Consider the following 15,898-nt stretch of genomic DNA (forward strand, 5'->3'; position numbering starts at 1 on the left):
GGGGTCACTGAGTTTAGGGACAGCCCCTCTGCCCAAGCGACCCACAGCTTCTGGGCCCTGGGCAGTGGATGTCACACTTACAGAGGGATTCTGGGAGGAGCAACTTCATCCTGGACCCCCGGGACAGACCCTGACCCAGCTCCCCATGTTCAAGTAGCCCAGGTCAGAGGCAGGAGTGGGCCAAGCACCTCAATAGGGAGAAGCCGGACTGAGTCGGGGCCTCCCAACGGGGGCTCCCTCATACCCTGCGATATCCGAAAGTCAGTCTGACTGTCTGTTAACAGCGTCCCAGGACCATGGTTAGAAAAATACCAATAGGATGTCTGGGATGTCTTGTATGCACAGCTGCATCGGTGTGTCCCAAGGTGTTTTCCAAAAGTTTTTCCATCAAACGCACAGTGAGAAATGCATTTCCCATCATTATCCAGAGCATATCTCCATATTTAGATAAATGAAGCAAAACCCCATGGACCATCACCGTCCCTCCCCTTGCATGGGGTGCTCTCCCTTCTCCAGTCTGCCCTAGGCTACTTCACTGTTGCAACATTCTGGCTGCAACTGACTGAATCGATTTCACAATGCTCTATGAGTTGCAACACAACCCTTGAAAAGTGGCAGCTGAAATATCAGCAGGGATTAAGTTATTTCTTTATGGCTACTGATTTCTCCCAAGCCACACCAGACGGACCAGCTGCTGCTGCTGGTGGTGGTGGTGGTAGTAAGTAGCAAACTATCTTCCATGTGTTTCATGGAGCACTTCTTTTTTTTTTTTTTTTTAATTAAATTTATTGGGGTGACAATTGTTAGTAAAATTACATAGATTTCAGGTGTACAATTCTGTATTACATCATCTATAAATCCCATTGTGTGTTCATCACCCAGAGTCAGTCTCCTTCCATCACCATATATTCGATCCCCCTTACCCTCATCTCCCACCCTCCACCCCCCTTACCCTCTGGCAACCACCAAACCATTGTCTGTGTCTATGAGTTTCTGTTTCTCATTTGTTTGTCTTGTTCTTTTGTTGCTTTTGGTTTATATACCACATATCAGTGAAATCACATGGTTCTCTGCTTTTTCTGTCTGACTTATTTCGCTCAGCATTACACTCTCAAGATCCATCCATGTTGTCACAAATGTTCCTATATCATCTTTTCTTACCGCCGAATAGTATTCCATTGTGTATATATACCACAACTTCTTCATCCATTCATCTATCGAAGGACATTTTGGTTGTTTCCATGTCTTGGCCACTGTAAACAAAGCTGCAATGAACATTGGAGCACACGTGTCTTTATCTCTAAATGTTTTCAGATTTTTTGGGTAGATACCCAGGAGAGGGATTGCTGGGTCATATGGCAATTCTGTTCGTAATTTTTTGAGGAACCTCCACACTGCCTTCCATAGCGGCTGCACCAGTCTGCGTTCCCACCAACAGTGTATGAGGGTTCCTTTTTCATGGAGCACTTCTTAGTTTAAAAAGCACTTGCAAAGGACAAGTACTGTATGATTCCACCTACATGAGTGGAGTAGTGAAATTCATAGAGCGAGAAAGTAGAATACAGGTAATCAGGAGCTGGGCAGAGGGAGAAATGGGGAATTGTTTAATGGGGACAGAGTTTCAGTTTCTCAAGATGAAAAAGTTCTGGAGGTGGATGGTGGCGATTGTTGTACAACAATTTCAAGGTACTTAATAACATTGAATTGTATACTTAACAATGGTCAAGATGGTAAATTTTATGTTATATATGCCACAACTTTTATAAAGTAAAAAAAAATTTTAAGAACTTCTTAAGAAGCTCTGTCACATTCATTATCTCCCAATATCAACCTCCCCAAGGTACTGGAAGTGAGCACGCAGGCAGCGCCTCCACCCCACCTCAAGAGGAGGGAGGGGAGCCTGGAGACTCGGAGGTGACGAGAGGCATCACTCCTGGCAGCACCAGTACAGAGCCAGGCCCTTGCCACCCAATGAGGGTGCTCAGTCCCTGCTTGCTGCCCGCTGCCCACCCCTAACCATAGCATGGGGTCTCTGGGCTGTCAGTGCATCCAGATATTAGGGAAAAGAAGCCTCAAGGAAACCATTGCTGTGCGCAGGCGCTGGGCTTCCAATGGGGACCTCTGGATAAAATCTATGAGGGTGTGAGAGTGTGTGTATGTGTGACCAGTGAGGTGCTGAATATGGCACACTGAACACCATTTTTATAATTATATCACGATTCCTTAATTTGAAATTGGCTTCTTGCTAAACCTCCGCTGCCACCCCCCACCCCGGGCTGGTCAGAAGAGAAGCCCCAGCCCCAGCCCCACCCCCACCCCGCTGAACTTTGGTGATCCTGATCCACTGGGTGCTAGGCTGCCCTTGGTGGCCCCTCCAGGCCCCAGGGAGATGCTCACAGACCGGCTGCCCTAGGGGAATCAGGGAAAGAGGGCAGGAGCAGGTGTGACCCAGCCAGGGCCCCAGGGGCAGGGCCAGGCTGGCAGCTGTGGTGGGAGGCGGTTGAGCCCTAGATCCCGACCACAGCAGGGCAGTTAGCAGATGCCCCGCTGGGAGACAACATCAGGGAGGGGTAACGGCCATGTCCCTGGAGAGGGTGGGACACTGGGGCAAGGACCAGAGAAGGCGCAGGCAGAGGACAGGGCCATGCCACTTAGGGCACACTGGGACAGTCACTGTCAGCGAGAGGGACCAGGGGCGCCTGCTGCCCCACCACAGGAAGCTTACGCCAGCAGGTCAGCCAGAGGTGACCCTGAGGGCAGATGAGGCCCAGGATAAGCCAGGTGGGCCACGAGGCCCGCAGAGGGCAGAGTCCTGCCCTCAGGCAGCACTGGCCTCTGGTGCTGCTGGGCCTGGCTGTGAGCACCCGTGGCCTGCTGCTCCCAACAGCAGCAGCTCAGAGCAGGGCCCCAGACCCTGGGGCCCCGACAAGAAGCAGTCCTTGGAGCCCGCAGGACAGGTAAGGGGCTGAGTGAGTCATGTGGGAGATATGAGGGTCCCTGTAGCCCAAACTGGGAGTAGGGGACAGAAAGTGGCAGTGAGGGGAGGTCAGAAAGTCAGCTGGAGAGCAGGGGCTTGGACAGACACTGGCTTTATGTAAAGAGTTGGCATTTTGTCCAGGGTAGATTTATTTGCATTGCTTTTTACTTTTTAATATTGTATTAAAATATTATTTATATTAATTATTGAGTTTTGGGCACCCCTTAAAAATTGCACCTTAGACTAGTGCTTCACTCTGGTCCTCTGGGTAGGGCAGAAACAGAGAGAGGAGCAGGATGTCCCCATGTGTGGCAAGTGCTGTCATCCCAGGGTGCCCAGACCTCCTTCGCATAGCTGATGAGTCAGTCCTCTCTCTTCCTCTCGCTGGGCAGACATATCTCACTGGAGCACAAGGGCACAGGCTCTAGCTGACGCCTTATGGTGAGGGGGACCTTCCCTGATGTCCTCGGGTCACTGGACCCTAAGCCAAGGACTCTCAGTCAAGACTACCTCCTGCGACCAGCCCCCCTGCAGTCCAAACCCACCCAGGATGCAGGCAACTCCGTGAGAAAGGCCCGGGCAAGGGTCTGCAGGGACCATGGTCTGCCCCACCTTGCCGTGTGACCCCAGCCCCTCTTCTCTGTGTATCGTGGCAAGTCCCCAGACAAAGCGCTGAGATCTGAGACCACTTATGATAATCAGTGACACAAACACACGTTCATCACAGGCACTAATCATTTTAGAGGCAGAACCTCCTTCGCAGTTGTTCCACAGGGCAGGACCCGCTGTCATTCCCAATTTACAGTTGGGGTTAGAGGCCCAGAGAGGGGAGGTGACCTGCCCAAGTTCACACATCTGGTGCAGACTCCAGTGCCCAAGCGCGCTGGCCTCCAAGCGTCTCCATCTCTATCCCCTAAACTGCTGAGAAATACACCTCTTTGGGCCTCAGTTTCCCCCTCTGCAAAGCAAATAATATTCCAAGTGGGAACTGGATGAAGGCCTTGCCGCCTGGCATCCGCCCCATGGATGCTGGCGTCTCCATGGTGAAGGGCTGGAATGCGGTGAGCTGATCCTCTGCTGTACCAGCAGTGCAGCATGGAGGTGGGTCAACAGCTGTGGGTGTCAGGTCAGGACTGGCATCTCAGTGTCTGGCAGAGACTTCTGAGCAAGGGCAGGGCCAAGGGAAGCACAAGGAGAGATGGAGCACGCACAGAGCCAGGCCCTGTGCTGGGGCTAGGATCCCAGGGGTACGAGATTCTGCCCCAATTCAAGAAGAGGGGGGCAGATGGACCAATAACCACATGCAGCAAACGTGATGTCTGCAGGACAGAGGCTCATACACGAAAGCGCAGAGAAGGCCCCACTGGGGAGGGAGTATAGGTAGAGGGACTCACCTGGGCAATACAGGCATGGAGCACTCAGCAAGCTGCCAGTGGTCCACAGGGCTGCAGCAGGTAGGTCATGGGACTAAGGTGGTCTGAGAGGAGGCTGGATAGGCAGCCAGGCCCAGACCTGGAGGACCTATCCCTGCAGGACAGACTTCATCTGGGGAGTTCTGGGGGATATTTGTAAGAAAAAGACATGACCAGACTTGGGTGGGTGGCAGGGAGTGGGAATCCTGAACTAGAGAGACCTAGGGGAGGGGGTGGCGGTGACCCAGGAAGAGTGGACAGGTATGTGGACAGATTCAGGAGGTGGGAGGAACTGGAGTGGGGAGGGGCCACTCAGGGCCCGGGGTGGATGCGGAGAGAGTGGGGCTGAACCAAGGGATGACGCAGTTATGGGAGCAGACCCATGGATCATTTTAGAAGCAGTAAGCTGATTTTACAGATGGAGGGGCGCTGACCCATGATAAGAGTGCTCCAAGCAAAGGGAGCAGCGTCAGCCCAGAGGAGGAAAGCGAGGTGTGCTGCTGTGCAGGGAATGGGCAGGGAATAGTAATGCCTTATAAAACTATAGTAACATATCACAGCCAGGATATAGACACTGATGGCGTCAGGGTACAGAACATTTCCGTCACCGCAAAGATCCCTCACTTGCTTTTCTATAGCCACGCCCACTTCCTCGCCCTGCCAATCCCCTCCTCATCCCCTGGCAACTATTAATTCTTCATTTCTAATTTTGTCATTGCAAGATGGTTCTATAGATGGAATCACACAGTGTGTAACATTTTGGGACTGACTTTTTTTTCACTCAGCATAATTTTCTGGATGTTCATCCAGATTGTTGGGTGTATCATATAGTTTGTTCCTTTTTTATAGCTGAATAATAACCAAGTAGGAAACTTTTGAGGCTGACTTCTTTAGTTCAGTATAACGCCTTTGTGATTCATCTAAGTTATCCCATTTTTCAATAACTTATTCCTTTTTATTGCTGAGTAGTGTTTCTTTATGAATGTGTCACAGTTTGTTTAGCCATTCTCCAGTTGGGAGACATTTGGGTTGTTACCAGTTTTTCCAGTGATGAATAAAGCTGGTATAAACATTTACATACAAGTTTTTATTTGAACGTAAGTTTTTGTTCCACTTGGATAAATACCTAGGAGTAAGATTTGACTGATAATAGGGTAAGTGTACGTTTATAAGAAGCTACCAAACCATTTTCCAACATGACTGTAACTTTAACATTCCCACAAGCAAAGTGTAAGAGTTCCAGTTGCTCTATAGCCTCACCAGTACTTAGTATTGTCAGTTTTTTAAGAAATGGAAATAAAATTCATTTACATAAAATTTGCCATTTTAACCACTTTAGAATGTAGATTCAGTGGCATTTAGTGTATTCACAATGCCGTGCAACTATCCCCACTATCTAGTTCCAGAATATACTAATTACCCCAGAAGGAATCCCCAAAGCAGTCACTCTTCATTCCCCACCCCCTGCCCCTGGCAACCATATAATCTGCTTTTTGTTCCTATGGGTTTGCCTATTCTGAACATTTTATATAAACGGATCATACAACATATGGTCTTCTTGTCTGGCTTATTTCACTTAGCATGTTTCCAAGGTTTATCCATGTTGTAGCGTGTGTCAGTACTTCGTTCTTAAGATCAAATAATATCCCATTGTATGGATATACCACATTTTGTTTATCAATTCACAGTTGATGAGTATTAGGATTATTTCCACATTTGGGTTATTGTGAATAGTGCTGTTACCAACATTCATGTACAAGTTGTTATTTTAATACCTATTTTCAATTATTTTCAGTATATGCCTAATGGTGGGATTTCTGGGTCACATGGTAACTCTAAGTTTAATTTTTTGAGGACAACCAAACTGTTTTCCCCAGTGGCTGCACACTTTAAAATCTCACAGGCAATGCACAAAAGTTACAATTTTCCACATCCTCACCAATATTTACTATTTTCATACACACACACACACACACACACACACACACACACACAATAGCCGCCCTACTAGCTGTGAAGTAGCGTCTCATTGTGATTTTGATTTGCATTTCCTTCTAATGACTAATGGTGTTGAGCATCTTTTCATGCTTGTTTGTCATTTTTATATCTCCTTTGGAGAAATGTCTGCTCAAGTCGTGTGTCCATTTTTTAAACTGGGTTGTTATCTGTTTTTTTGTTGAGTTACGAGATTTCTTTATACATTCTGGATACTAGACCCTTATCATATATATGATTTGAAAATTATTTCTTCCACTCTGTGAGTTATCTTTTTCACTTTCTTGATAGTTTCCTTTGATGCACAAAAGTTTTGAATTTTGCTGAAGTCGAGTTTGTTTTCTCTTTTATTGTGGTTCCTTTAGTGTTGTATCTAAGAGTTTCTGTCTTTATGATTTTGACTATTTTAAGTACCTCATATAAGTGGAATCATGCAGTATTTCACTTAGCATAATGTCCTCAAGCTTCATCCATGTTATAGCATATTGCAGAGTGTACTTCTTTTTAAAGCTGAAGAATATTCCATTGTATGCTTATACCATATTTTGCTTATCTAGTCATCGGTTAGACACTTGGGTTGCTTATATGTTTTAGCTATTGTAAATAATGTTGCTATGAACATGGGTGTACAAATATCTCTTTGAGATTCTTTTGGGTATATACCCAGAAGTGGAATTGCTGGGTCATATGGAATTTCTATTTTTGATTTTTTGAGCAACCTCCATACTGTTTTTAATAGTGGTTGCACCCACCATTTTACATTTCCACCAACAGTGCGCAAGGGCTCCAATTTCTCCACATCCTTACCAACACTTGTTGTGCGCTCTCGCTCTCCCTTTTTTTATGGTAGCCATCCAATGGGTATGAAGTGGTATCTCATTGTAGTTTTGAGTTGCATTTACCTAATGATTAATGATATGGAGCATCTTTTCGTGTGCTTATGGGCCATTTGCACATCTTCTCTAGAGAAATGTCTATTCAAGTCCTTTGCCCATTTCTGAATTGGGTTGTTTGGTTTTTTTGTTGTTGAGTTTTAGGAGTTTCCTATATATTCTGGATATTAATCCCTTTCAATATATGATTTGCAAATATTTTCTCCCATTCTATGGGTTACCTTTTTACTTTGTGAGTAGTGTCTTTTGATGCACAAAATTTCCATGAAGTCCAATGTGTCTAGTTTTTCTTTTGTTGCTTGTGCCTTTGGTGTCATACCCAAGAAATAATTGCCAATCTAGTGTTGTAAAGTTTTTGTTATATGTTTTCTTCTAAGAGTTTTATTGTTTTAGCTCTTACATTTATGTCTTTCATCCATTTTGAGTTAATTTTGGTATATAGCATTAGGTAAGGATCCAACTTCATTTTTTTACATGTGGATGTCCAGTTTCACCAACACCATTTGTTGAAAAGACTGTCCTTTCTCCATTGAATGGTCTTGGCTTTCTTGTCAAAAGTCATTTGATTGTTTTTGCAAGGATTTACTTCTAGGCTTTCTATTCTATTCCATTTATCTATATGTTTGTGTTTATGCCAATAACACACCGTTTTGATTACTGTAGCTTTTTTTTTATTGTAAGTCTTGAAGTCTTGTAGTTTCAGTCTTCCAACCTTTTGTTCTTTTTTCCCTAAAGTTAACATAAAGGTTCTTTTCCCCTTCTACATAAACTTTAGAATCAGTTTATCAATATCCACAAAATAACTTGCAGGGAATTTGATTGGAATTGCAATGAATCTATAGATCAAATTGGGAAGAACTGACATCCTAACAATATTGAGTCTTTCTGTCAATGAACATGGAATATTATTCCATTTATTTAGTTCTTTAATTTTTCTCATCAGAGTTTTGTAGTTTTCCTCATATAGATCTTGTACATATTTTATTAGGTTTATACCTAAGTAGTTCAAATCTGGGAAAATAATGAAATGGTATTATGTTTTTTAATTTCAAATTCTACTACTTGTAGTTACTGGTATATAGAGAAGAACTTGACTTGTATATTAATCTTGTATCTTGCAATGTTTCTGTAGTTGCTTATTAGCTTGAGGAGGGTTTTTAATTTTTTTCAATTCTTTTGGATTTTTCTACATAGACAATCACATTATCTATAAATAAAGACAGTTTTATTTCTTCTCTCTCAATCTACATACCTTTTATTTCTTTTTCTTGTCTTACTGCATTAGCCAAAAATTCCAGTACAATATTGAAAAGCAGTGGTGAGAGAGGATATCTTTACCTTGTTCCTGACCTTAGCAGGAAAGTTTCAAGTTTCTCACCATTAAGTATGATGTTAGCTATAGGTTTTTTGTGGATATCCTTTAACAAGTTGAGGAAGTGACCCTGTATTTCTGGTTTACTAAGAGTTTTTATCATGAATTAGTATTGGATTTTGTGAAATGTTTTTTCTGCATCTATTGATATAACCTTGTGATTTTTCTTCGTAAGCCTGTTGATATGATTGATTACATTAATTGATTTTTAAATGTTGAACCATTCTTGCATGCCTGGGATAAATCTCACTTGATCATGGTGGATAATTCTTTCAATACATTGTTGGATTCAATTTGCACATATTTTGTTGAGGATTTTTGCATCTATTTTCATGAGAAATATTGGTCTTTAGTTTTCTTTTCTTGTAATATCTTTCTCTGGTTTTGGTATTAGGGCAATGCTAGACTCACAGAATGAGTTAAAATGGGAAATGTTATGCTATGTATATTTTACCACAAAAAAAGAAAATGGCACTACATAGCAAGAGAGAGATGGAGAAGTAAATATTACACTTTTTAAATGCACTTCTATATTGCTTAATTGTGTTATATATGTAATGTTCTTGTAATTTTAAAACAATGAAAAATTAAAGCAAAAATTTCATATTTATATCACAACACCAACCACAGCTGATTGGACCAGCTGCTAAGGTGAAAATGCACTGGTTCAACCCTCTAGCAGAGATGCTTGTGTCCAATAAACCCCCACTCAATGCTACATTCTTGTATGAGTTGGAAATTTAAATCAGCAAAGGCAAAATCTGGGGCTTCTTATGGTTTCAGAGTCTCAGAGGGTGGTTCTCTTGTTTCTCAATTATTTTGAGCCTGGTTTTAACTTTAAAAAGGAATGTTTAGGTGCTGAATCTAAGAACACAGGTTTCTGGCCTGGGGGTCGGGGGTGGGGTGAGAGCACTCATGGTCACCTGGGACAAGGTGAACCCAGAAAAAGAACTGGGTTGGGAGAAAGGTGGCCAGTCTCATTTGACTGTGGTGATTTTGAGATTCCTATGGCCATCCAGCTGGAGATGTTCACTAGATAATTTAGATGGAGCCAAGATGAAGGCTTAGAGCTGAGATAGACTTGAGCCTCACCATATGGGCAGTAATGGGAATCCAGTGTGGGAAGATGGCAAAGAAGGAGGACCCAGAGTGGTGGTCTGGGGGTCAGCTCTCATGCATGGGCTGTGGGGAAAGGGAAGCCAGAAGAGGAAGAGAGTAGGGGGTCTCAAATGCCAAGGGGAAGAGAGTTACTGGAAAGAGGAGGCAACTCTGTGTTTCATCTGGCAGAGACAGGAGCTGGGAAGGGAACTCAGACTTGACCAGGAAGAGGGCCTTGTTGGCCTTGATCTGAAAGTTTTTAGGGAGAGATGGAAATGAGAACCAGGGGGCCTTACCATTTCTCAGCACGTGAAACAGTTACTGGAAAACAGGTGCTTGGGAGCCATTGTTGAATGGATGGATGGAGGGATGGATGATGGATGAATGGATGGACAGAAAGACAGTGGTCTGAGAGATCAGAGAAGGCTTCATAAAGAGGTGGGACTGAATTGTGTCTTGATGTGTGGGGACAAAGGGGGAGGGTGTCTCCACGTGGAAGCACCATCAGTCAGGAATGATCCAGTGTCCATAGGCCCAGGGAGGAAGCCCACCTAGCTGAACAGTGGGAAATTGTGGGGAAGGAACCCTCAGAGGCCCTAAAATGAGACCAGGAGAGGTCAGGCAGATTTGAGCCTGTTCAGGACTCATTCTGCTGCACCATGCAGCTGCCTGATGGAACACAGTACTCAGTGTCTCCATCAGTACTGAGGATTCGGAGGTGACCAGGACAGCCTTGGAGGAAGGCGTGTCACACTGGGTGACTGTAAAGTATGGGTGGTTCCTGCTTTGGACAGGGGGCCAGGCATGGGGATGCCTCTGGGCCGTGGGTCCACTCATGGGTACCCCGGCCTCTGGGAGCCTGGCCACCCACCTGGCCCCAGGACACAGCCCTGCCCCCTGCAGCCCTGTGCCCGTCACACCCAGCAGGTTCCTGCTCCAGGCTGTCACCCGAGGGGCAGTTCCCAGATGCTGGCCCGGCAGGTTTGGGCCCGATTCTCAGTCACCGTGGTATATCTTCAGCAATGGGACCCAGCTCACCGTCCTAGGTAAGTGGCTCTCATCACCTTTTCCATCCCGTCCCACCCCTCTGCTGTCTCAGGAAAGTCACTCTTTTCTCTCTGGGGGCTGCCTTTCCAGCCTTAAGGACTAACCCCCACCTTTTTCCATAAGTTATGGGGGAGGCGGGTTGGTCTCAGGGTAACCAGCAGGAAGGACACAATGGCAGGAGCAGCCACCTCCAAAATCCAACAGTTGGACATAGGGTTTGGCTCAAGAATGGGGCTCCTTTCCCTCCTCCAGATGCCTGCAAGGAGACCAGAGGCTGGCTCTGACCAAGTCATGGAAGCAGCTTTGGAGACAGTCCTGAGCCCCCAGGGTCTGGGCTGAGGGCTTGATGCCCATCCAAGCTGAGGGTCACACAGGAGGCTGGGGGCAGGGCTCGGGCTGTGACCCCAGCCTACAAGGACAGAGGGTCAGCCCAAGGGGAGGCCCATGGGGGGTGGAGAGAGGGGTCCCACTCACTATGCCCATTTCTGGCGGAGCAGCTCCAAGAACGCAACAGAGGTGGAGGGTTCTGGGGTCAGGGCAGGAGGGACAGGAGACAGAGCCCAAGGAGCCCCCAGGCTTTGGCTGGGAGGACCCAGCCCTCTCTGGAGAGATGAGGCCAGCTGGGGAAGAACCAGAGGACCAACGGGGAAAGGGCACTCCAGGCCCCACCGTGCACTGGGCTCAGGCTCAGGGCCTCCCACATGCCATCAAGATTGTCCTGGCGGGTTGGGTAGAGGACCCCAGATCACAGAGGAGGCACCGGGTTCCAGAAGGATGAAGTGAGGTGGGGGCCTGATGCTGGGCTGAGGGCCCAGTAGGTTAGGGCCAGACTCCACACTCAGAATCTGGAAACCAGGAGGAGGGGTACAGCCTGCCCTAGTTACACTCAGGGAAACTGACGCTACAGAGAGAATGGTTTGACCAGGTCATCTGGGAGAGGTGACTTGGAAAGGCTTCTGGGAGCGAGGGGCTATCTGCTACCCAAGGGCTGAGTGGAAAGGAGGCAACAGAGAAGGAAGGTCCCTTAGATGAATAAGCACGGACACCACGGGAATGGTCACAGATGCTGTAGATGAGTGGGGGCTGCCCCAACACCCTGGACTCTCCCTCTGCCTCTCACACCCCCTCCTCTGTCCACACAGGTCAGCCCAAGTCTCCACCCTTGGTCATTCTGTTCCCGCCCTCCTCTAAGGAGCTCAGCACCAACAAGGCCACACTGGTGTGTCTCATCAGTGACTTCTACCCCAGCAGCTTGACTGTGGCCTGGAAGTCAGACGGTACCCCTGTCACCCAGGGCGTGGAGACCACCAAACCCTGGAAGCAGAGCAACAACAAGTACGCGGCCAGCAGCTACCTGAGCCTGACGGCCGACAAGTGGAAATCTAGCAGCAGATACAGCTGCCAGGTCACGCACAATGGGAGCACCGTGGAGAAGACGGTGGACCCCTCAGTGTGTTCTTAGGACGCTGAGCACCCCCACCCTCAGGGGGCTGGAGCCGCAGGACCTCTGAGAGGTTCTCCTTTCCCACCTTAGTTTTCCCCAGCCCTGCTCCCTGCACTCAATCAATTCTCAATATGCTCAACCAGAAATTATGCTCTCTGCTCATTTTTTGGTCTCGTATTTAATTTGTGATCTCTTCTGGTTCTTGGGGTGCGGTGGGGGGAATCTTTGATACCCAGTGGGAAAATACCCCAAGGGGAGAGGCTCACAGTCTCCCTAGGGCACCTCCCAGGAAACTGGCCAGGACACGAAGAGTCAGTCACCGGTCAGTCCTGCCCTCTTCTCCCTGCCTCTCCTCCAGTGCACAACTGTGCCCACGATGTCCCTCCTTGCTGGTCAGAGCTGGCCATGGACCATGACCTCCAAATTAGCCCTCCCTCCTGGCGCTGGGCGGCACCCTTTCTGCTCCTGGTCCTCACCTCCTGGAAAGCCTTGCTCCCTCCATGCCCAGTGTAGCTCCTCCCCACCCTTGCCCCATTCCTGTCATTCCCTCAGGCTGTCCCAAAGTGATCTACAGATTTAACACAACCTCTGTCAAAACCCCAAGGGCCTTTTCCGTTATAGAAATGGAAAAGCTGATCCTTAAATTCATATGGAAATGCAAGAACCCCCAAAGAGCAAAAAAAGTCTTGAAAAAAAAAAGAACAAAGTTGGAGGACTTACACTTCCCAATTTCAAAACTAACTAAAAGCTACAGTTACCCAAACCAGGTGGCACTGGCAGAAGGATAGACAAATGGATCAATGCAATAGAATTAAGAGTCCAGAAATAAAACCATACCTCTATGGTCAATTGATTTTTTTAAAATGCTTTATTTTTTTAGAGTCATTTTAGGTTCACAGCAAAATTGAGAGGAAGGTGTGAGATTGCCCATGTCCCCCTGCCCCCATGCATGCACCGCCTCCCTTATTATCAATCTCTCTCACCAGAGCGACGCAGTAATTCCAATTAATGGACCTACGGTGACACATCATTATCACCCAAAGTTCATGGTTTACATCAGGGTTCACTCTCTGTGCTGTGCAGTCCGTGGTTTGGAGTCAGCCTAAGGACCTGGAGGGGTTAACCCAAGAAGGAGAGCTCCAGGCCGGGGAGAGATTGCTCCCCTGTCTTGGGACCATCTTGGCAGAAAGGGTTGGGGTACCTCCAGGGCCCTAAACTCCAGGCCCAGGTGGAGGCCACAGGGTGTAGATGACCTATGTGCACACAGCTGTCAGCTCAGTGTAAAGGGCAATCACCTTATTTGTTTTCCGAGTTTCTTTTAAAATACAGCTTATTCATCTTGGTCTTTAAAATAATAACAGGTCACTCTAAATAATGCAGAAACTACAGGAAAACAAACAGGAGAAAAAATATTCACTCCTCATACTCACCTAGAAGAGCCACTGCTAATATTTTGATGTACTTCTTGTATTTTAGTTGTAAACTGTACAACCATAGAAAGCATACACCCTATCCTCTTATTTTTCACTAACCAAGGGCTAGCTGGCCCTCTTCCGTGGTTCAACCGCACCCAACACGCAGAACACGGCACAGGGCTGGGAAGGGCATGGCAGGCTGCCTGGCCTTAGAATAGGGAACCCTGGAAGAGAACGCCCCTTCTTTGGCCCACGCTCTTTCTGTGGTTGGGGTAAGGTATCCCGGAGGGATGCCTTCCTGCCAGAGGAAGGCATGTTCAGGGACCCAGGAAACTCAACGGGCTAGAGCATGAAGGCCCTGGCAGGAGAGCAAGTGTCAGATCAGGAGGGGCCTGCGGAGCTGGCTTCAACACAGGTTTACATAGAAACCAATGCGGGTGTTGGAGGAAGAGAGTGACCCCATCACACTGCAGATTAGATCAATCACTCTGGCTGCCGACAGGGAAAGGCTGGAGGAAAAGTCAGGCTCGGGATGAGAGACCAGAAAGGAGTCTGCGCAGTAGGCCCACTGCCGTCCCAGGTGGGAGCAATCAGACAAGGAGGTTGAACCTGATATTAAGGGCAGGACTTAGCGGGGTCTTTGAGTGAGAAGGTAGAGGAGGAGGAGGTGTCAGATTCCTGGTGTTAAGACCAGCGGGACTGGAGAAAAAAACAGGCGATAGAAAGAGGGCCGAGCATGGTTGATACGCAGAAGGGACTGGAAAAAGTCGCTTATTCACACAAGTGCTGGTGGAGAGCCTACTCTGCAGCCCAGCAGGGATGCCTGTAGCCAGTGAAACCTGAAGGTCCCTCCCCTGCAGGGCTCAGTCAGGTGGAAAGGAAGATGGCAGAAAGCGAGGCCCACGTGGCAACTCTCGGATGGGCTGCCAATGGGAGGGAGAGGGTTCTGGCCTTAGGATAAGACTCCCATTTATAAGACTCAGATGAAGCCCCACCAGCCTCCAGGAGGGGAGTTGTGCTCCCTTTCCATCCCCCTCTATGTGTCCAGGACGGCTCTTCGCTTTTGAGGGTGCCTGTGGTCCTGGGAGAAGTTTCATCCAGAACCCCACGAAGTGCCACTGCCTTTTCCTGGAAATTAGGTAACGTGAGGATTGAGAACGGAGCACAGGGCTGCTTGTGATCCCCTCTTTCACTTCTGGGGTCCCTGGAGCTGGAAGACCAAAGTGAGGCCCAGAGGGGAGAAACAGAGGTGCTTCCGGTTATCTCTAGGGGTAAGGAGAACTAGTCTGGGTGAGGGTAGCGGCAGAGAGAACCAGGGATTGAAAGCCAACACTTCTGGGTTTGGGGAGATCTAAGAGCCTTTCAAGTACTTGCAGGCCGCCAGCAGATGGCGCTCTAGACCTCAAAGGGCTTTGATCCGCGGAGAGGAGGCGCGGCTGCCCGGGGGCACTGATAGCTGCGCGGGGGCAGTGATGGCTGCGCGGGGGCACTGATGGCTGCGCGGGGGCAGTGATGGCTGCGCGGGGGCACTGATGGCTGCGTGGGGCACTGATGGCTACCCGCAGGGCAGACCGAGTGAGGTGGCAAATGTTGGAGCGTCTCCAGCACGCGCCCCCACCAGCATTCCGATGGCCTTTTCTGCAGGAGGAATGGCCCATCTCATGAAACCCCAATTCCACACCCACCTGGCAACCTTCCGACTTGTTTTCCTGAGCTATCAGATACTGAAGATGGGGTTCTCCCACCAGAATTTTTTTCCCCACTCCCAGTAAATGGATGCATCAGCATTCTGGTGTATACATATATAGCCCCTTCATGTGATGTTGGCAAAAGTCCAATCATCCCCAAGAGCTGAGCTAACGGACCTGGAGGGATTAATCCAGGAAGAAGAGATCCAGGCAACTCTGACCAGATTGAGGCCATTTGGTTTTCACCTTGGCTATGGTGCCTAAACCATTTGCCGCCTCTGAGAAGCCATGGCAGCAACTGGCCAGGGCTGCAGCAGAACTTCCAGAACGATTCTTCCCCACGGCTGCCAGGTAGATGTGACACTAAATCACCACACCTTTGGTAAGTCATTTCTCCACCTGTAACAGAACTGGCCAGAAGTGACCATTTTCTTGAGCCTTTACAGTTGTGACTGTGCCTTCCCCCCCCCACGGGAGGCGGGTAGGGGAGAAATGGGAAGGTTGAAGGGAGATGGGCCTGGGACAGCAGGTAAGGGGGGTTGGTACAAGATCAAGGT

At 47.9% G+C, this 15,898-nt stretch overlaps 1 protein-coding gene across 2 annotated transcripts; it reads left to right on the top strand.

Moving 5' to 3' along the window:
- The first annotated feature begins 2,569 nt into the window (after positions 1-2,569).
- Positions 2,570-12,375, top strand: LOC109461449 (immunoglobulin lambda constant 1). Of its 2 annotated transcripts, none has more exons than XM_019757682.3 (3): positions 2,570-2,957; positions 10,672-10,793; positions 11,937-12,375. In XM_019757682.3, the coding sequence occupies exons 1-3, from the start codon at positions 2,761-2,763 to the stop codon at positions 12,254-12,256; spliced, it is 639 nt and encodes a 212-aa protein (XP_019613241.3). In that variant the 5' UTR covers positions 2,570-2,760; the 3' UTR covers positions 12,257-12,375. The 2 variants fall into 2 exon arrangements, with proteins under 2 accessions (XP_019613241.3, XP_019613242.3); XM_019757683.3 differs by having other exon boundaries at positions 2,574-2,957; positions 10,675-10,793.
- The last annotated feature ends 3,523 nt before the right edge of the window (positions 12,376-15,898 follow it).

This window comes from Rhinolophus sinicus, chromosome 9, assembly GCF_057876585.1.
Source record: "Rhinolophus sinicus isolate RSI-liver-muscle chromosome 9, RSI-T2T, whole genome shotgun sequence".
In the NCBI taxonomy this organism is placed as follows: domain Eukaryota; kingdom Metazoa; phylum Chordata; class Mammalia; order Chiroptera; family Rhinolophidae; genus Rhinolophus; species Rhinolophus sinicus.

Bases quoted from the DNA above. Each gene is read 5' to 3' on its own strand.
- LOC109461449 (XM_019757682.3), top strand. From the start codon at position 2,761: ATGAGGCCCAGGATAAGCCAGGTGGGCCACGAGGCCCGCAGAGGGCAG. The intron at 2,958-10,671 runs GTAAGGGGCTGA...CGTCACACCCAG, and splicing joins CCTTGGAGCCCGCAGGACAG to CAGGTTCCTGCTCCAGGCTG. The intron at 10,794-11,936 runs GTAAGTGGCTCT...CTGTCCACACAG, and splicing joins GACCCAGCTCACCGTCCTAG to GTCAGCCCAAGTCTCCACCC.